This window comes from Sciurus vulgaris (assembly GCF_902686455.1).
Source record: "Sciurus vulgaris genome assembly, chromosome: 9".
Lineage (NCBI taxonomy): Eukaryota > Metazoa > Chordata > Mammalia > Rodentia > Sciuridae > Sciurus > Sciurus vulgaris.
The window spans coordinates 25,776,145-25,797,306 of NC_136469.1; the positions used below are offsets into that span (position 1 = coordinate 25,776,145).

Here is a 21,162-nt window from a genome sequence, read left to right on the forward strand (position 1 = left end):
GGAGATTCAACCTGGGGCATTTTACCACTTAGCAACATCCCTATCCTTTTTTTAAAAATTTTGAGACAACATCTCAAAATAATTATTTTCTTTTCTAGGTAAATATCTGATCAATATTTTATGCTCTAAATAAGGATTTGCTAAGTTGCTGAGGCTGGCTACCAACTTGCATTCCTCCTACATGAGCCTCCCAAGTTGCTGAGATTATTGGCATGTGTCACTGTGCCCAGCTGTTTCAGATATTTTTGAGCTATTTTTGAGATATTTTGGTTGAACCTGCACATGCTGATTCTGCAGATACTGTACACTATTAGGCTTTTTTATTTATTGTCTTTTATTTGGACCAAAAAATAGATATACTTTCTCCAGTGGTAGAGAGGACTACTGCGCTAATTTGATTAGATATATTTTTTTAAAAAAGTCTCAAGCAGCATTTTCTGTGATCATGTTAAGAAAAATTTCAGATTACATTTGATAACTCAAGTAATTTTGTTTCTTGATGTTCATTATTTACTACAAACACTTATCTTTTTATATATCTATATCTAAGTTGCTTAATCCTTTTAAAAATGTGTTTCACAGGACTGGGGATGTGACTTAGTTATAGAGCATGCACAATGTCCCACATTCAAGTCCCATCACACAAAAATAATAATTCATTTCAGATTGTCTGGTAACCATCATAATGATAAATTTTAGAGAATGTAATTTAAGTATGTGAAATCTCAAGTTTCAAAACTAGCTTATTGAAGTGGTAATTCATTTTTTTCCAAGCTGCAACTGTTTTTAATATCTGTGCTTTTTCATAGTGGATAGCTTTAAAATATCCCAGCATTGCAATATATGTGGATACCTGCAGAGAATGCTATGAAGCTTATGTCATTTACAACTTTATGGGATTTCTTACTAATTATCTAACTAATCGATATCCAAATCTGGTATTAATCCTTGAAGCCAAAGATCAGCAGAAACATTTTCCACCTTTATGTTGCTGTCCACCATGGCCTATGGGAGAGTAAGTATGTTCAACTTTTAATTCTTTGCTATTTTGGTTTTTTTTTAAGCAGTGTTTAAGTACCATTCAGCTCTCCTATGAACAAAGGAAAATAAATTAATAAGACAGAGTCTGTGCCCTGATATAGTTCAGTCAAGTTTGAAGATTAACAAAACACATAATCTACATATTAGGTTTGTTTTACACTCTTCACCCAAATAGAAAAGCTCAACAGTGTATTACAAGAGGAAACCTTAGAAATCATTGAATCAACATTCTTTTATAATTGGGAACCAAGCTCTGCTGATCTTATGTAGGATCACACAGCTAATTAAAAGATGTGGTGACTAGATAGTCTAGATGGGAAAACAATGTATGATATGAAATAGAGGCAACAAATAGCAGTGTTTATTCTAGTGACACAGTAGTTTGTCTTGTTCCTGTAGGATGTGAAGGAAGAATAAAGCCTGTATCATTTATGGCTTGCATTTGAAAAATAAATTGAGGTTAAGATTACATTTATTAGTCAGGCGTAGTGGCGCATGCCTATAATCCCAATGGTTTGGGAGACTGAGGCAGGAGGATCCAGAGTTCAAAGCTGATCAGTAATTTAGCATAGTCCTAAGTAACTTTGCAAGACCCTGGGTCTCTAAATAAAATAAAGGACTGGGGATGTGGCTCAGTGGTTAAGCCGCCCTGGGTTCAATCTCTGTACCCAAAAAAAAAAAAAAATAGCAAAAAGATTTCATTTATTACATAAAAGAACGACCAGGTATTTTTTTGCAAGTCAACATTTGAAAGCAGCATTTTGGAAAGATTAATCTTGCAGTACTATTAAAGGTACATTGGAGAGAAAGAGATGGGGAAATGAATTAGGTTACAACAGTTAATTTGTGATATAAGCTGAAAAAGAGGGGTGAAATTGGAAAAGACAAGACAGTAAGACAATGCAACTGAAGAACCAGTATGATTTGACACTGGTAGGTGGGAAGCAAGGAAGATGTCACAAGCTGCCAAGGTTAATGAAATGATTCGGGGTATGGTGATCAGTATAGACATAACACAGGGATGGCGACCTTGCCTCCCATGTAGTAGAGAACCATTTGTACAACATTCTGACAAATTCTCTTTCTTCTTAATTTGGAATGAAAGGGAACTATCTGGCATTTTGAAATAATTAATGTTCATTTGATAAATATATGTCGAGCACCTTATATGTCTTAACATATAGATACACCATAGTGCATAAAACAGACATAGACCCCAGGAATTTAGCAGTTTGATTAGGATGGTTAGAAATTAAATGAAGATACAAACATTTAGTTGCCCATTTCAGGAAATGCAGTAAAAGAAAATTAACCGAGACCATGAGAGACAGTACTAAGAAAAAGGTTGGGGGTCAAGGGAGAGATACTGTGCTCAGCTCTGAATGCAAGAACAAAAGGAGATTTTTTTTTCCCTAAAGAACAGATTGAGGAGGTCACTGGACACAAAATTACTAAGAGGAGTCATGAAAAATACGGAGATTCTTGCTAAACTGACCTAATAGGATTCTTCCTGAAAGCAGACCGAGGGCTTAGATTTCAAGAGTAGAGGATGAGAAACTTAATTCAGATATCAGAGTGATCAAATGTCAAGGGGGTGGGGAAATGACTTAATGGAATTCTTTACTTAGACTGACTTAAAGCAAGCCAAGGACAGTGCCAAGGATGAGATCTAGTCAAAAAGAAGGTTCAAAGGAATTTGTCTCTACTGTGGTCAGTATAAGTTTATCAAGTGAGAGAAGCCATTATAGGATGGTATGCAAAAAAATACTGTGTGTATTTCATTTTCAAAAATTAAGTGGTTTGTAGAGACTGAATTGAAAGTGGGCAAGGGTTAAGCTGGGAGAGATAAGAGATTACACTTATCCCATCTATTTGATGATATCATATGGCCGCTTAGCTATCAGGACTCTTCTATTAATAGAGCACCTGAAAACAAATAAAAACAAAGAAACTGAGATGAAGCTATAGCTGCCTCTTCAAACTGGCTTATAATTGGGAGGTGTCTAAATTCACCCCAAAGCTTTTATAAATGATACTACTGATCAAAATTCTTATACTGCATGCCTGTGCACTTCATTTGTTCCTAACTATAACAGTACATTTATTCTTATTAAGTCTCTTTGTGTTGACTTCATTTCTACCTGAGGTTTTTTATTTTGACACTTGCTGGTTGAATAATATAACTAATGATCAGCTGATAAGTCACAATATAACTCGTTTCATTGCCTTTGAAAAAAAAGTGATTTTACCAAAATCAAACCATGGGAGGTTGGTTATGGTTTTAGTAGTAATAAAATTTTTCATTCTGTTGTATATGAATACAGTTTGGATTACTCATCTCCCTCTAATAGATAAATGGTATTAATATATCTGATAATCAGGGGATTGTTGTTTAGTATTAAACATTCAGTATAATGTTTTAGTTTTAAGATTCAAATGCCATGGAAAGTTTGCAGTGAGTAGATGATAACAGTCTGCTTTTTATACTCTGATTTCTGTAACAAATAAAGAGTGCCATCAGTTTTCTTTTAATGCATGTTCAGTTTTATATAGGTGGTTCCTGGAGAGTGGGGAAACAGTGACTCAGTGCATTTACAATTCTGTAACTGGGACAGATATTTTCATGAAATAATACTAACCCGTATTACTATTCCTCCCTCTCTCTTGTTTTTAAAATTGGGTTATAGTCTACTAAGTTGAATTTGACACAGTTTGAAAAATATTGCTCTAGGTTTGTACCTTGGCATGTATATATTAGGTTTTTTAGGTTTTGTTCGGCTTTGATAGTCAGTGGCAAATTATTTTCTGAAGTGTTTTGAGTTGGATGTGAGGTGTTCCCCAAAGCTGATGTGTGAGACAATGCAGGAATGTTCAGAGATGAATAATTGGATTATGAGAACTGTGATCTGGTCAGTGGATTAATCCATTTGATGGATTAATATTTTGAAAGGACTACTATACTGGGGGTAATTATAGGCAGGTAGGATATAGCTGGAGGAATTAGGTCACTGAGGGCATGCCTTTGGGGTTTTATATTCTAGCCCTGGGAACCTGTCTCCCCCCATCCCCACCTTCTCTCTGCTTCCTGGCTATGAGTTTTCCTTCATCATGCCCTTCCACCATGATGTTCTGCCTCACCTCAGGCCCAGAGCAATAGCAATGGAGTTAGTTGACCATGGACTGAACCTCTGCAACCATGAGCCCAAAATAAACTTTTTGTCCTCTAAGTTGTCCTTGTCAGGTATTTTAGTCATAGTGATGAAAAGCTAACTAACACATGAAGTGTGCTAAAATTACTGTCCTTCTAACATTATAGAACAGTTTTGATTAATGGCATCCGTACCTACTTTTGGAATTATCCAGACTTCATTATGTTTGCCTATCACAAGCATGTACAATGCTATACCACTGTAGTCTTAAACTGGATTTTCCTGATAGTAAACTGGTTGAGCATCTTTCCATAGCTTTGTTATTCACTTGTATTTCCCATTCTGAGGAATGCTTGCATTCTCATTTTTTTAATGGGTGTCTGTATTGTAGAGTTAAAGGGGTCTTTAAACATTTTTACTCTGCCTTTCTTGATATGTTAAAAGTATCTCCAATCTCTTATGTACTTTGTCACTTTCATTGTTATTTTTTGATAAATATTATGTCTTTTGGATTTTAATGTATTTGAATTTATCAGTGTTATTTTATATTTAGTATTGTCAGGGTCTTATTCTAAAAATCCATCCCTGTCTCAGGATTAAGCAAGTGTTCTTCTTTCAAGCACTTCAATTTTTGCTATTAAGACTTAACAGTTAATCTGCCTTTGATTTTGTGTTTTGTTGTTATTTTTTGTTTGTTTTTTTGTATGTATATGTTTGGAGGTAGGAATGCAATTTCATTTTGTTCTGTTGGAAAACTTCCCCATTGTTATCTTGCCTTCCTCATTCCATGAGTATGGGTCATGTTTTCCTTGATTTGTTAGTTAACTTTGTATCCCTGAGCCAATTCCACACATTAGTTATTAAACTTCATCAGTAAACCTTAAAACCCAAGCTCTATTGCCCTGGTTATTCTTGCATCTGTGCTCTTAGATATTTATTTTAGAATCAGCTCGTCAAATTCCCTGAAAATGCCTGTTTGGTTTTGGTTTTTTTGGAATTAAAGTCATTTCTGTAACTTTTTTTTTTTTTGCCGTATCGGGGATCGAACACAGGGCCTTGTGCTTGCGAGGCAAGCACTCTACCAGCTGAGCTATCTCCCCAGCCCTAAAGTCATTTCTAATACATTGACATCTATATGATTTTGGAGTCTTCTTATTCATGAATATAATGTGCTTATAATCTTTCTAAAGTATAATGTTCCCCAAATGATCTTGCACATCTTTTGTTGACTTTTAAATACATTTTATTACTGTTATAAAGGACATTTTTTTAAAAAACTAGTTTAACTGCTACCTGTGTATAGTGTAGAAAAGCAATTGATTTTTGCATATTTATCTTATGTCCAAAAATCTTTTTAAATTTTCTTAGTCTAGATTTTTTAAGTTCTCTGGAAGACAGTCATCTGCTTATGCTGTATCTGTCTCCTTTCAGTTCTATAAGTCATAAGCCTGCCTCTGCAAAAGCGAGGTGCTAGGCAACTCAGTGAGATCCTGTCTCTAACTAAAATACAAAATAGGACTGGTCAAGTGCCCCTGAGTTCACTCCCTAGTACCCAAAAAAAAAAAAACAAACAAACAAAAAATTTGTTTGCATTTCACAAATTGGTTATGATATATCATCTTTTTATACAAGATTTGGTTTGCTAATATTTTGTTTAGAAATTTTGTATTTTACTGATGAATAAAATTCTTTTTCTGTTCTTGTATACTTTTCATATCCAGGTTATACTGGATGAATAGAAATTATTGACTTTATATATCATAAGAAGAGACTGTATACTATGTTTTCAAAGTTTGGACCTGAATTTTCTTTGTGAGAAGTCACTTGTAGAACCTAAGGCTTCCTGTTGTTTCTGGAATCATTTTTTAGAAAATTGTAGTTTTGGAGAATTAGGCAAAACAAAAAGTTTTTCAATATCAGGATGTACATTAGTTTATATCTTCTTAATTTCTTGGATTTGTCATTGTGACCTTCCATTGCTAATAGGAAATATATATATATATCTTTTTTTTTTCTTACTCAGTCTTGCCAGCAGTTTGTCTATATTTTACTACTCTTACTACTCTTTTCAAGACTGATCTTTGGCTTTGTTCATTCTCACAGTAGTATGCTTGTTTCAATTTCATTGATACCTGCTTTATTTGTTTTCTGCCATTTCCTTTCGTTTATTATGTTCTTTTCCTAACATGTTAGATTCTTAGCTTATTAATTCGCACCCTTTAATACTGCAAATGACTGTAGTTTTCCCTGCAAATATTGTATTTACTAAATCCCATGTCTTTATTATTTAATATATTCATTTATTCCAGCTTAAAGTTTTCAAATTTTCATTGAGATTTCTTCCCCTTTTTTTCTTATTTTTTTGAGTTATTTTGGAGTTTTTAACTTTCTTTTTTTTTTTTTTTTTTTTTTTTTTTGTGGTGCTGGGGATTGAACCCAGGGCCTTGTGCTTGTGAGGCAAGCACTCTACCAACTGAGCTATGGAGTTTTTAACTTTCTAAACATGAGCATTTTGCTTTGGTTTCTTCTTTTATTTATTTGCACTGCAGTTGAAAATATACTTTGAGACAGTCTTTGGAATTCACTGAGATTTGTTTCATGGTTTCTAGTTCATGATCAGTTTTTATAAAAGTTAAATCTGTGCTTGAAGATGATGTATATGTGTTAGGGGGTTGCTGTGTTACATGTTTGTGAAGTCATTTTTGTTTTTCAGTGTTTCTAGGTCCGTTGATTTTTGGTACTTTTTCTATCAGGTACTAAAGTGATGCTTACATTATGCCACTGATAATGGATTTTTTAATATCTTCTTACACTTCTGTCAAGTTTTTTTACTTTCTGTATTTTGGTGACATTTTAGTAAGTGCATGCATGTTTGAGATTAATTTTCCCTATGAATTTATCTTCTAACTTTATGCCTTTTTCTATTCTAAATAGTCTTTCTGGTTCAGTTTTTTTGTTGTTGTTTTGTTGTTGTTTGTTTGTTTGTTTGGATCTTAAAGTCATTTTGTCTGTATTAGGTTTCCAACTTTCCATTGTTTAATATTTTCTGGATATACCTTTTCTACCTATCTTTCTGTTTTTGTTTTCCATTTTTCTCACTTTTATTTCTTTCCCTTTTCCATTTGTTATATTCTTTTTTAATAATTTTAGACTTAAGGAAAAGTTGCAAAGACAAGACAGAGATTTCACATATGTCCTTCACCCAGATTCCCCCAATAATATTATATATTCATGACTCATTTATTGTATTGGAGTTCTTCAAAGAGATAGAACCCATAGGATATATAGTACAGTAATCCCTCAGTATCTGTGAAGAATTGGTTCCAACACCCTTAGCCATACCAAAATCTGTGATGCTCAAGTCTCTTATATACAATGGCATAATATTTGCATATATCCTGGAAGCTACTGGTTAGGTCCTGGCATCCAAAGACCAGAAATTCTGTATGGATAGGAGAAGCAACTTCAGGGGAGAGATAAACACTGGTACAATACTCTGTACAGAATCTGTTTGGATTGCCCAAGTTTTTCCACTAATATTTATTTGCAGTTATAAAATATAAAAGCAAATAACCTTGAAAATCAAAAACTTTTTCAAAACTCATTAAGTGGCAAAACTATAATCTTTGTCTATTTATAATTTTAGTCTGATGATTGTACGCAACATGAAATGTTTGTTTTCATGGCAGTTGTAACTGTGTTTCATTACTAGTGCTACTCTAGATCCCACTAGTAGTGAATTAAAGCCTTGTTATTTTTCATATTGTTTTTGTTTGTTTTTTGTTTGTTTTTTTGTTTTGTTTTGTTTTGTTTCAAGGCTGTTTTAGAAATTACATTTTCTATTTCTAGTCTTCCTACCATGACTCAAAAGTCTCAATTTTACCATGGTACTTAAAATCTAACTTTAGTGCTAGGGCTGTAGCTCAGTGGTAGAGTGCTTGCCTAGCACGTGTGAGGTACTGGGTTTGATCCTCAGCACTACATAAAAATAAATAAGTAAAATAAAAGCATTTATAACCACAAAAAAAAATCTAACTTTGAATTAGGCATCATTTTTTGAGTAATTTTTTAAAGTTCTTTGGATTTAACTACCTCTTTAACAACTGTCTTACACAGGATGTTTGGTTTTATCCTTTCAGTATATCCAGGCAGTAACATTTACTCCTTGTAATGACATTTAAAAAAAAAAAAAAAAAATTGCTGAAAAGAAACCAAGTCCTAAGTATTCCCTAAGGATAAATAATACTTTCTAAATATGCATTCACATACACAGATGTGCTCATGCATGCACCCATAATTCATTAGTTTTTCTCCTAGAAAAGCAGGGACTGTTAGTCAGCTGTCATTGTGTCAAAATTCCTGAGAAAATTAACTTAATAAGAGAAAGGGTTTATTCTGGCTCATGGTTTCAGAGGTTTCAGTTCATGGTAACTTGGCCCTGTTCCCTTGGTCCTGGGAAAGCAGCACATTACATGACAGGAGCACAAGGTAGAGGCCTATTCACCCAGTGGCAACGAGAAAACAGGAAAAGGAAGAGACTGGGGTTCCAACATCCTCTTCAAGGATACATTACCAAAGACCTAACTTCCTTCCACCATCTCCCATTAGTGCCACGGTCTGGAGACCAGCCTTGAACACATGAACCTTTGGGGAACTTTCAGATCCAAACTGCAGCAGAGATCCACTCTGTTCCTTTTGTTCTGATCCATTATTCTGGAACTTGAGACTGTACATAAAAGGGGATCTTTCAGAGGACAATCTTTGTCTAATAATTTCAGAAATCATTAATAATTTCAGAGGTCATTTGTTGGCTGCCATCCATGTTCTTCCACTGCCATTTAGGATGACTAAAGTAGAGGAATTAAAAATAGATATGTTGTCATTTATCAAAGTGGGTTTAATTTGTAGGCTTTGAGGATATTCTGATGGTATTTAAGTAGTTGAAATACTGAATTTATCTTCTTTTTCAGAGTATTGCTATTTAGGTGCAAACTGGGTGTACTGCAGTACACAGTCGTCAGGCCCTTCACCACCATTGTTGCTTTGTGAGTATACAGATTTCACATTTACAAACGTGCTTTCTTTAATCCTTGTATTTTGATGTGGAAACAACTAAATAGAAAAACAAAAAGTAATAATTTACTTTTTAAAAAAAATTTAACCTTTATTTTTTATTTATTAGTTTTTATGTGGTACAGAGGATCAAAACCCAGTGTCTCACCCATACTAAGCAAGCACTACCACTGAGCTACAACCCCAGCCCTTAGTTTACTTTTTAATGATATAAATCTAGTCTGCTTTAAAAAGCACAAATTAGAAAAATGCTACTCTATTAAATAATGTGACCATTTATAGGCAATCACCACAGGATTTCCATCTTCTAGAGCATACTATAAAACTCTTTGAAAAACATGCTTCCTTTTCAAAGTTAGTGTTCACACAACTTTACAGAAACTATTGCATCAAGCTAAACCATGCTACTTTAGGACTTGCTTCCTACCTAGTTAATTTATAGTATATTGGGAGCACCGTCTTCCAAAAGTAAATCATATTTTTCTTGAGGTAAAAATGAGGTATTATTTGCTGCCTGGGAAAACTATCCCATAAATATTCAAGAATGTACAAATAATTTAAAGCAAGTAGATTGTATGTTTTATCTCCTAGTCCTTACATTCTGCATAATCATAAAGGAAAGATGGAAAAACAGGTGAAAGAAAAAGTCAATTCTTTATCCTGCCTTTGAGCTAGGATTTAGCCAATGAACACTAATTTATTTATTTTTATAAAGGTCAGCTTTAATTCTCTACAGTTTAGAAACTGAGTGAACATGTAACTTAATACTCATGGTAAAATTTACTGGAGGTGTTTTGGGTCTTAAAATATTTATCTCCAAGATAATTAGGGGGAAAATTGAACTACATTTCAACATTGTATGTTTAACAATTTTTCAAAATTAGGCAACACTTAAAAAAAAAAAAAAGTTAATGATTACTCTTTCTAGTGCAGTGTATGGGTCTTATTTTGTATTTCCTTCAAATTGGTGGAATTAATCATATGGTAACATCTCTAGAAAAATATTTTTCTTTTCATTTTTTCAACCAACTCTCTGACCAAAGTCAAGTATTTATTTATAGGATAATTCAAATAAGCTGAATTTTGGATTTAAGAATTTCTGTCATTGTACCTTATGATACATGTCGATGTAATTAATCATAAAGTTGTCTCATTTTTACCATTGTATTAGGATCTGTGAGCTGCTTGGTATATATGATGAAGGAAACTTCAGCTTTTCAAATGCTTGGACTTATTTGGTTATAATAAATAATATGTCACAATTGGTAAGTAAATACTCATTTTCTTCTAAATTAGTCTATATATAACTAAATTTTTTAGGCAGAATTTATTTTTGCAATAAAGCTTAATTGCTTCCTTTTAATCGTGAAAGTTAATTTATACAAAAAAAACTTTAAAAAATTTCATACCTTTATACAAAGATAAATTATCTTTGCTAATTATTTGGTGATTGTTCATTTATCTCTGATTCTCATTGCATAGCTATGTGGTTATGTCATAAACAAAAGCACAAAACTCTACTAAGTAAATAAAGTGCACAAACACATACTAGGCTTATTCAGTGAGAGAAAATATCTGATGGTTATAGTACAGTAGAAGGTTTAATTTAAAACAGGGCAGTAAAATTCTCTGACATCATATATTTGGAATTAAAGCAAATTAAGACTCCCAAGTTTTAAAAAATGGATGATGTTTCAGAAATACTGTTAAGACATATCTATCTTGTCCTGTGAGCTTAAAATGTGCATTTTATTTGAAATCTTTTGTTAATGCTATCAGCAAAATAATTTAGATGCAGTGGATGCACCTATGGTATTAGAGCTGTAGAATAAAAACTAAATGTCTGTGTATCTAAAGCTTTCCCCCATGTTCTTCTTTGTGACCAGTAATTGGAAATCTTTTTCTGGGACTGGTCAGAAGTATTTTGGCTTTGAGTATGAAAGCCTGTTAGAGCAAATGGCTGCAAACAATCCAAAGCCCAGTGATAGAAACAGATTAAATGTATTGTGGTCTTCCCATTGCACAAAATATTAGGCAGTTATGAAAAGTAATCCTTATTAAACAGAAAATTTGGTAGTAAAGTGAAAGATATGCTAGGCAGTACTATTTTATATTTAGTTTATGACAAGTGTTTAAAAACCAGCTTATAGCTAGGGGTGTAGCTCAGTGATAGAGCACTTGCCTAGTACTTGCTAGACCCTGCCCTGGGTTTGATCCCCAACACTGGATGTTAAAAAAATTTAAAATTATGTGTACAAAGAAATGGTTGGATGATAGGAGTCTGAGTAATTTTTATCCTTCCTTTACTACTTTCATGTTCTAAAATATTTTAAATCAGCATTTTATAATTTCAATGGGAAAAGTAAAATTTTTTAAAGTTCATTGCTATTCACATACTATACTAGGTTATTATATTGAGTTCTAAAATAAACCTTGAGCATTTATTACTTTAAAGAGTAAATTCAACTGGACTAGCATACTGCCTGCAAGAAAAATTGTTTCTAATTCTATATTTTCAGATTTTGGGTTCACAATTTTATTGAAATTGTATTTATTTAATGTGTGACTTATAAATAAAATGCATACTGTTATGTAAGTCACAGTTGGGGATGTAGCTCAATGGTAGAACTCTTGCCTAATGTGTAAGGCCCTGGGTTAAATCCCCAGCATCACAAAAATAAAAAAATTACAAATAGATGTTTTTTTTTATTTTGGCTGACCAAGAACCTTTTCTTCCATTCATATTAGGCATTTATTTATTGTTCTCTGTTAGAGACCCAGTGAGTACTTTAAAACATCAAAGAGATGTTATAGATCTCTCATGAGAAATTTCATGTAGTGTAGATTCAGCAACATCAATTGTTAAAGTCTGTTATTAATCTAAAAATTCTAGAAAACTTTGCCTGAAACATTACTCTGTTCCAGGTCTCTGGTTTATGATGTTAATGTTTCCATTACTATAGTTACTCTTACTGAGGAAGCTTAAATACTGATCTTATTTCTAGTTTGCCATGTATTGTCTCCTGCTGTTCTATAAAGTATTAAAGGAAGAACTGAGTCCAATCCAACCTGTTGGCAAATTTCTTTGTGTAAAGCTGGTGGTTTTTGTTTCTTTTTGGTAAGTGTTGCTTTCTCTTAAATGGTCTCATTTTTCTAAAGGGCAATAAAACTGTCAATTAGGGAGGATTTTTAAAATAGTGTTCATGCAAAGGAATTAAAAATGGCTCTACTCACCTTACAAAAATTCATCCCTTAGCCCTTCTAAGAGTTTCAAAAAGAAATAATCAGATGGTGATTATAACATGTGTAAGAAAATAATTTGTATTAGCCTAAATATTTCAAATATTAAAGGAATCATTCAAGTAAATTATGGCCCTATCATATAATAGAATAAATACTCCACAGTTTGGGAAAAACCTGACATAGAATATTTAGTGATATGAGGAAATGTTCATCAGTAAGTATTCTTCAAAATATGAGGCAAAAACTCCACATGGTTCGTTTAGTAAAATGGTGGGCAATAGGTCCTAGAAACAAATACACAAAATAGAATTTAACAAAAAAGAAATAATACAAAAAGGGAAAAAGGAAAAAATTAAAATCCCACTGCTGGAAAGATTTCCTTTTTGATGCATATGTCATATGTAAAACTCCACAGAAATAGTTTAAAACTAAAATCTTGTGGTACTCGGCAGTTTGTTCAGTGTTTTGTAGTTCTTTTGTCAGTAAATACAATTTTCTTGTTGCTTGGATTATTTATTTTTGCTTAGAATTCTATTATGTAGGTAAAACTTAACCTTTTAGTGATACTTAGATTGTCCCTAACATTTTTCACCATTATAAGCAATACTAAAGTGAATATCCTCGTGTATAGATACCTGAAAGCTTGTCTATCTCATTCGCTGTTGAAATTACCTAGAGCATTATCTCTAGATGTGCCTGAAATGCTCAGCATGACTCCCTACTTTAAAAAGTCAGACCCCTTCTGAGTTTGTCTCTAGCTCTAATACTTCATACAAGACTGGTTTCAAAGTTATTGCTTTAGCCAGGCATTGAGGCGCACACCTGTAATTCCAACAATTTGGGAGGCTGAGGCAGGAGGATCACAAGTTCAAGGCCAGGCTTAACAATTTAGCTTGACTCTAAGCAATGCAGTAAGACCCCGTCTCAAAATAAAATATAAAAAAGACTTGAGATGTAGCTTAGTACTAAAGCTCCCCTGGGTTCAATCCCCAGTACCAAAATAGAAAAAACAATTACTGCTTTCATGAATGACTTGAATAATTCACACATGTGCAAACATTTATGAACATTTGAGTGTCCTTTATTTCATCTTAAGTGCCTATTTTACAAGGTGTTAATCACCATCTATGTATAGAAAGAACTTAAAATCTAATTATTTGTACATACTTTCAAAGCAAAAAAAATATGTAAACCAAGTACTAAAGTTCTGAGAATACATCATCAAAATTCATCAGATGAAACTGTGTAATTGAAGAGTGAATCCGTAAAGGAAATAAGTATATTTAATATAGTTTATTGAGAAATATGCTGTGCAGGCAGGGGGTGGTGGTCCACAGGCTGCACTGGGATTTTAACTTTTTTAAATGGAATATTTTTAAAACAACTGCTCATTTTATGCTTGATATAGATTTGGCGTTTACCTTTTCCTAACATATAGGCAAGCAGTAGTTATTGCTTTGTTGGTAAAAGTTGGCGTTATTTCTGAAAAGCATACATGGGAATGGCAAACAGTAGAAGCCGTGGCCACAGGACTCCAGGTAAGTAATGCTTAGACTCTGAACTCAATAGAACTTCACCATTTGTTAAGTGTTTATATATATAATCTCACTAAACATGACAACATGCAGACTATGGGGCCATAACCATTATCTTCACTCAATAGGTGAGGAAACCCTAGAGAAATCTGCTGTAACTACTCATTTGTATCAACCAGAAATAAAACCTGGTTTTTGGTCTTCCTAGTTCACATCTTCCTGTAGTTTCCTTCTTAGTCCTTGGGTGACGTATTGAGAACACAGTGTTCTTTGCTGCTGAAGTACTTGATTGAGATAATGTTTTTTGAAAAGTGGAAAAATGGATATAATATGGGGAAAAAAACTGTTGAAACTTAACGTACTTTTGAAAAGTACTTGGAGAATAATAGCAGTGTAGAAAACTAGATTTAAGTACAATGATGCTAATTTTGTTGCTGTTGTTGTTATAGGACTTTATTATCTGTATTGAGATGTTCCTTGCTGCTATTGCTCATCACTACACATTCTCCTATAAACCATATGTCCAAGAAGCAGAAGAGGGCTCATGCTTTGATTCCTTTCTTGCCATGTGGGATGTTTCAGATATCAGAGATGATATTTCTGAACAAGTGAGGCATGTTGGTAAGTACCAGTGACTTAATTCTTCTGAAGAAGTAGATTACTCTATTTCTCCTACCTAGGCCATTTACTAGTTATTTAAGAAATGAAACAAACATATTTAAAGCAGTAATAAGGTACAAGCCCTTCAAATGGGGGGGGGGGGCGAGGTAAACGGTGGGTAGTGGGGAGCTTCTTTTTATAATGGCTAAAATACCTTTTGGCTAATGTGAAAACTTTTGTATTACTTCAAAGGACGGACAGTCAGGGGACATCCTAGGAAAAAATTTTTTCCTGAGGATCAAGATCAAAATGAACACACAAGCTTGTTATCATCATCATCACAAGATGCAATTTCTGTTGCCTCTTCTATGCCACCTTCACCCATGGGTCACTACCAAGGTTTTGGACACACTGTGACTCCACAGACTACACCTACTACAGCTAAGATATGTGAGGAAATACTTAATGATGCTACAGAAGAGAAAAAAAAAGAGCCTTTAGGTAAATCTGTGGACTCCTGAACAGTGTGCAGAAGCAAACTGCTACAACCATGTTATTCTAAGCCTGAGCCTGGTGTCCCTTGGCTCAGGATTTTGTGCTTGGGACAAGCCATGAATGATGGAAAATTTCAACATAAACACAGGTGAAAACCAAGTACAACTACAGGATTTATACATGTGAGTTTTGTATATCACAAATAATCAGTCTAAATTTCCTAGACTTAGACTTGATTTCTGAACACTAGAACATCAATACTCAAATGGTAGAAAATGACTACAGCTAAAATGCTCCTGATGTTACACTGCATTATCAAGAGGATGGACCTAAATGAGGAAAATTTAAAAATCAGTGCTTCCTACTACTGCTGCATGAATACAATGCTCTGGACAGAAAGCATAAATTCAGAAATTAGTGGAACTTAATCATAATCATGTGCCATATAAGCTTATCTAACAATTATTTCTCTACTTCCCAACTGAATGTCTTTCAATAAAGAAGTTTATCATTTATTTTCTGCAACTTTTTAATGTCTCTCATTCTTTAAAACCTAATGCTTTAACAAAAATTTTTTGATTAGAGGCACAGAGCAAAAAAGTGAAACAAGTTTTTCCTCAGTGCTATTAAAAGTGGCAGCAAATGTAAATCTTGGCTGAATTATCTTGATTATTCATTAAACCATACTTAAAAGACTTGTAGGTGTTATTTGGGAGAAATTTTTTATTTAGTATGCAGTTTCTCTAATTACTAGTCATGTTTATACTATAAAAAGAAAATGACATGGTAGTACCTTGCAAATATCAAAGATGAGTTGTTTCTCAAAACTTTTGCTTTAAAACCTTTGCTTTATATATACACATATACACACATTCATATGTGTGTATTTCATAAAAGTAATTCAGGTACAAAGTCTTCATTCTGTCCACTATTATAAATTAAACATTTCTATTGAAAGAAAGTTGGGTAATATATTAAAAACCTCAAAGATTCCACAAAATAGGATCAGAATAAATGAGCAAGATACAAAAACCAGCAACATTTTTATACACAAATAATGGCTTAACTGAAAAACAAGAAAACAATTCCACTTATGGTAGTATCAAAATACTTAAGAGGTAAATTAACCAGGGATCTGAAAAACTATAATACATTGATGAAAGAAATTGAAGATGCAAACAAATGGAAAGATACCCTATGTAATGTAATTCCTATCAAAATCCAGTAGCCTTCTTTAAAAAAAAGCCTAAGATTAACATGGAAACACAAAAGACCCCAAATAGAAAAAACAATTCTGAGTAAGAAAAATTGGAGGCATTACATTTCCTGATTTAAAATTGTATTACAAGCGAGGTGCAGAGGCTCATGACTATAGTCCCAGCTTACTCAGGCGGCTGAGGCAAGAGGATCACCTGAGCCCAGTAGTTCAAGATCAGCCTGGGCAACATTAGGAGAACCAATTTAAAAAGAAAAATGCAAAGCTGTAGTAATCAAAACAGTATGGGATGGGCATAAAAACAGATACTCAGACCAGTGGAACAGAACAGAGACCATAAATAATTGTTGACAAGAGCACCAAGACGACACAATGGGAAAAGGACAGTCTTCTCAATAAATTGTGCTGAGAAAACTGAATTTACACAAGCAAAAGAATGAAATTGGAATCTTTCTTATACCAGACACAAAAATTTAAAATGTGCAGGAAATGTAAATATAAAACCAGCAAGTATAAAACTCCTAAAAGAACAAAGACAGCTCAACGACTTTTTGAACGTTATACCAAAAGTTTAGGCCCCCAAAGCAAAAATAAGTAAATGGAACTGCAAGAGGCCCTTCAATTCACATGTTCCCCATCTACAGATTCTTATCAACTCTAGATCTGTATTGAACACATACATATATTGAATGCCATCATTCCCTGAACAAAATGGTATAACTACTACTGTGTACAATATTTATGCTGTGTAAGAACTAAATAATACTTACACTGTATTAGGTATTATAAATGAACTAGAGATGATTTAAAGTGTAAGGAAGGATGTATACAGGAAATATACAAATACTGCACTATTTGACATAATACTCTGGTTTGCATGGGTGGTCTTGGACCCTATCCTCTACTGAGGGACAACTGTACATCAAGCTAAAAAGCTGCACAGCAAAGGAATAATCAAAATATAATGGCAACGTACAGAAGGGGAAAGAATATCTGCAAAGAATATATCTAATAGGGGTTAACATCTAAAATGTCAAACAACTCAATGGTAGAAAAACAACCCTATTAAAAATGGGCAAAAGGTCTGAATAGACATAGCTACACAGAAGACATGAAAACAGCCAACAAGTACATGAAAAGGTTCTTCATATCATTAAGGAAATGCAATTCAAAACCACTGAGGTACCAACACTCACCTGTTACCCGTTAGGATGGCTATTTTCAAAAGGTCAAAAGATAACACGCTGACAAAGTTATGGAGAACAGGGAGTTGTACACTGTTGGGAATGCAGATTGGTACAGCCATTATGGAAAACATGGAGGTTTCTGAAGAAATTTAAAATGAAACTATGTGACCCAGCAATCCCTCTTCTCAGCATATACCCAAAGGAAATAAAATCACTGCCATAGAGACACCTGCAATTCTATGCTCATCAATCAGCAGTATCACAATAGCCAAGTGATGGAAACAACCTAATTACCTGTGCATGGATGAATAAAGAAACTGGTGGATTTATATAAGAGTTGTATTCCGCCCTTAAAAAGAATAAGACCTTGCCATTTGAAAATTCAAATATACAGATACAGAATGAAATGATAGTTGACAAAGGGCAGTGCAAGTGGGCAGCAAATAGGGGAAATGTAGGTCAGAGGACACAGCAGACAGAATGCCTAAGTCTAGAGAGCTAATGTTCAACATAGGACAGCAGGTAATAAAATGTGGGAATCATGCTATATGAGATCTAAGCTGCTCTTGCCACAAAAATAAAAACTAGGTAACTGAAATGATGTATGTTAATTTACTTTACTGTAACTCTTTACTATCTGTGTCCTAAAATCTGTTGTGTATCTTAAATACACACAATAAAATTTAACTAAAAAAAAGCTATGAGTATAATAATAGTTTTGTACAAAGAATCATCTTTGTGCCTTTCTTACAAAGCATGACAATAAGTTCCCTATTTCAAAAGTCTAAAAATGGAAGAATTATTATATTTCTTATTGAGTATCCAAATCAAAACTGAAAAGTACTAGTTTAGGATTAAACTAGTACTAGTTTAGGTTTAATCCTCAAACTTTGTTATCAGCTTTTTAATTTTTCTTTGCCAAAGTGGGGGAAAATTTATTCCTTAATTCATGTACATTTTAAATACATTTGAGTATTTAAAAGAAGCAAGGGGTTTACAGGTAACCATAACCCTAAGTCTTCAGTGGAAGCCTACTTTTAGATGTTTTCCAAAAATAAGATACCTAAAAAATTAAAAGTTTGCCTTACTTACAGACACATGACAAAACAGACAAAACTTAAAATCTATTAAATTGCTAGGTTCAGTGGAGCAAATATCTATTCCCAGCAATTCAGGGGTGTGTGACAAGATTTGAAGTTCAAAGCCAACCTCAGCAACTTAGAGAGACCCTGTCTCAAAATTTAAAAATAAAAAAGGGCTGGGGATACAAAAGTGCCTTTGGGTTCAACCCCAGTACCACACACACAAAAAGAAATCTATATAAGATCAAGTAAAACTAAAGTACCTAAATTTAAAAAAAACTAATGATGTCCTTTTCCTGAAAGCAAGTGTGCAACAACAGTTTTAAAATAAAGCTATTTTTTATGATCTTTTAAAATGTGCTTTATTAATGTTATATTTTAAAAATTACAAGGAGTTAAATTTTATGTACCCATTTTATGATTACAATCCCACTAATTCAGACAAGAACTTTGTGGTGATACTCTAAACAATTTTCACTACAAAAATTCTCCTCACTGCTTCACTGTGATGCTGACATTGCTTTTATGGTGCTCAACACTAAGAACAAGTTCCTCTCCCATTTCAACCTGGATGGGATTATCTAACACAACTGCAGCCTGTTTCCAGTGGGAGGCTTCACTTGAAGTGTCCAACCTAATCTCTTCATCAAGGTACATATGGTACCAAAATGGAATAGCAGTCACTTGTCCAGATTTACAAATGCGTACCTATAAGAATTAAGAAATCAAGAAAACTTCATCAGGATAAATGAATAGACTTCAGTGAGTCTTCTTTCTCATTATACTCAATTTTGAATATAAAAATTCAAAAATACATTTCTAGAAATACATTAATCACTCAATTCAAATTAATATTAACCTGTTTTATTCACTAATACTCAAATCCATTTCTGTATGTTGTTTAGAAAAGAAGCAAGATTTAAATCTTCAAAGTGGCTGAAGATATGTATATACAGTATTATTTAGGCAAAGGTAATTATTCTGACCATAACAAGAGTGATCATTTTGTGTGTTGTCCTTACCTTCACTTCTCTGTTGGAGGTGTTCAAATATGGAGTCATTAAATCTAGTCTTAAGAGTTCCACTGGCTTGCTTAAAGGTGTACAGGGCAATGAAGACAGGTCCAAAAATACACGGATAGGCACCTATACAAAGTGTAAAATTTTCACTTTTACTCCTTCTTTTTATGGTCTGGGCTCACCAAGTGTTCAATCTATACTTGGCTCAGTGTGACAGAATGCTTTTTACATCTATTACCTCATTCTATTCTTAGCATCCCAAGTGATAAGGGCCTTCACTATCCAGTTTTACAGGAAAAATTAACAAACCAAGACTTAGGTTAAATACTTTGGTATGGTTTCAGTTACCTGTACATGTGTCACTTTGATGAATGCAGATTCAACTAACTTAAGCCAAAAAGCTCCAACAAAATGTAAACCTGGGGTTTGTTTATGAACAAAATAAGCAAAATAGTACATCAAGTATTAAGCTGTTTCATAAAAATATGCCAAGTTCAACCAAATAGAACTCATTTGGAAAAATATGTTTATTTCTGAAGGCAATGGTTCCAACTTTGGCACAAACTGAAGTCACCTGGGAGCTTTTATAGATTTAATTGCTCAGGCCACACTCCATACCAATCTGGAGCAGGCATCCAGGTTTCAGTTCTGAAAGTATTCTGAAGTTTCAAATGTACAAAGTGAGAATCACTGCTATTAAGTTTTTTAGCCCTGCTACATTAATAATTTTTAGTGTCTTTCTCATTTGAAACATAAAGGAAACTGTTGCTTTCCTTTCTATAAAATAAAAGTCCTTCATGGTGAAATATGCCACAAATACATCAAACTCTCCTTGAAACCATCCAACCTTTATTCTCCCTATAAACTCACAGCGATCCCCATCCCATTCCCAGAATTCTTCATTATGCTCTTTATTCCTGTTTCCGTCCATCAGTGAAAAAGCCCTAGACTTGCACATCACCTCTCATCTCTTGGACACTAATCCCCTCACAGCTGTAGCTGTACCCATACCTCACAATATGTTCCCATTTTTGTTTCTCAATCTAACCTACTAGCCACTCCTATCATCTTTGTTAATTCCTTCTAGAAAAACCAATCAAGAGCTCATAACTTCATGAGTTCTGTAGAGTTCAGTTCTCAACCTCTTTTTCTACCCACCCCCAAGGAGATTTCATCTCTCTATACCGCCTATAGACGGATCACATACCATCTGTGCTATTGACTGCCAAATTTACATCTTCAGTCTACAGCTTTATTTGAACTCTTATCCAACTGCTCAAATGGCCCCTTCCACAAATGAGGAATCGTCCTCCGACTTCCCCCAGTAAATAGTATTATCATTACAAGTGCTTTGACCTGAAAAAACACTGCAACACCTCCATTGCTATCACTTCAGGCTAAGCCCTAACACCTCTCTCCTAAATTACTACAATAATCTGAAGTCTCTGCATAGCCTCCCAAGTGTTCTATTCCTAACACAGCAACCAAAGTGACCCTTTCAAAACAAGTCACATTGTGTCCT

The 21,162-nt window shown here is 33.7% G+C and overlaps 2 protein-coding genes across 5 annotated transcripts in view; one reads left to right on the top strand and one right to left on the bottom strand.

Annotated features, from left to right (window-relative positions):
• TMEM184C (transmembrane protein 184C) overlaps positions 1 to 15,203 on the top strand; it is a 22,882-nt gene extending 7,679 nt beyond the window's left edge. Inside the window, exons 4-10 of one of the 2 annotated variants that reach the window (XM_079153940.1) lie at positions 810 to 1,015; positions 9,161 to 9,235; positions 10,435 to 10,528; positions 12,269 to 12,381; positions 13,945 to 14,044; positions 14,491 to 14,662; positions 14,894 to 15,203. In XM_079153940.1, coding sequence (XP_079010066.1) covers positions 810 to 1,015; positions 9,161 to 9,235; positions 10,435 to 10,528; positions 12,269 to 12,381; positions 13,945 to 14,044; positions 14,491 to 14,662; positions 14,894 to 15,162 — 1,029 coding nt within the window. In that variant the 3' untranslated portion in view covers positions 15,163 to 15,203. The remainder of the gene's footprint in view (positions 1 to 809; positions 1,016 to 9,160; positions 9,236 to 10,434; positions 10,529 to 12,268; positions 12,382 to 13,944; positions 14,045 to 14,490; positions 14,663 to 14,893) is intronic. The other variant, XM_079153941.1, reaches the window with a different exon arrangement.
• Positions 15,204 to 16,910: 1,707 nt separating this feature from the next.
• PRMT9 (protein arginine methyltransferase 9) overlaps positions 16,911 to 21,162 on the bottom strand; it is a 43,813-nt gene continuing 39,561 nt past the window's right edge. For all 3 annotated transcript variants that reach the window (XM_079153939.1, XM_079153937.1, XM_079153938.1), the window contains 2 exons: positions 19,644 to 19,766; positions 16,911 to 19,329 (listed from right to left, as the gene is read on the bottom strand). In XM_079153939.1, coding sequence (XP_079010065.1) covers positions 19,114 to 19,329; positions 19,644 to 19,766 — 339 coding nt within the window. In that variant the 3' untranslated portion in view covers positions 16,911 to 19,113. The remainder of the gene's footprint in view (positions 19,330 to 19,643; positions 19,767 to 21,162) is intronic.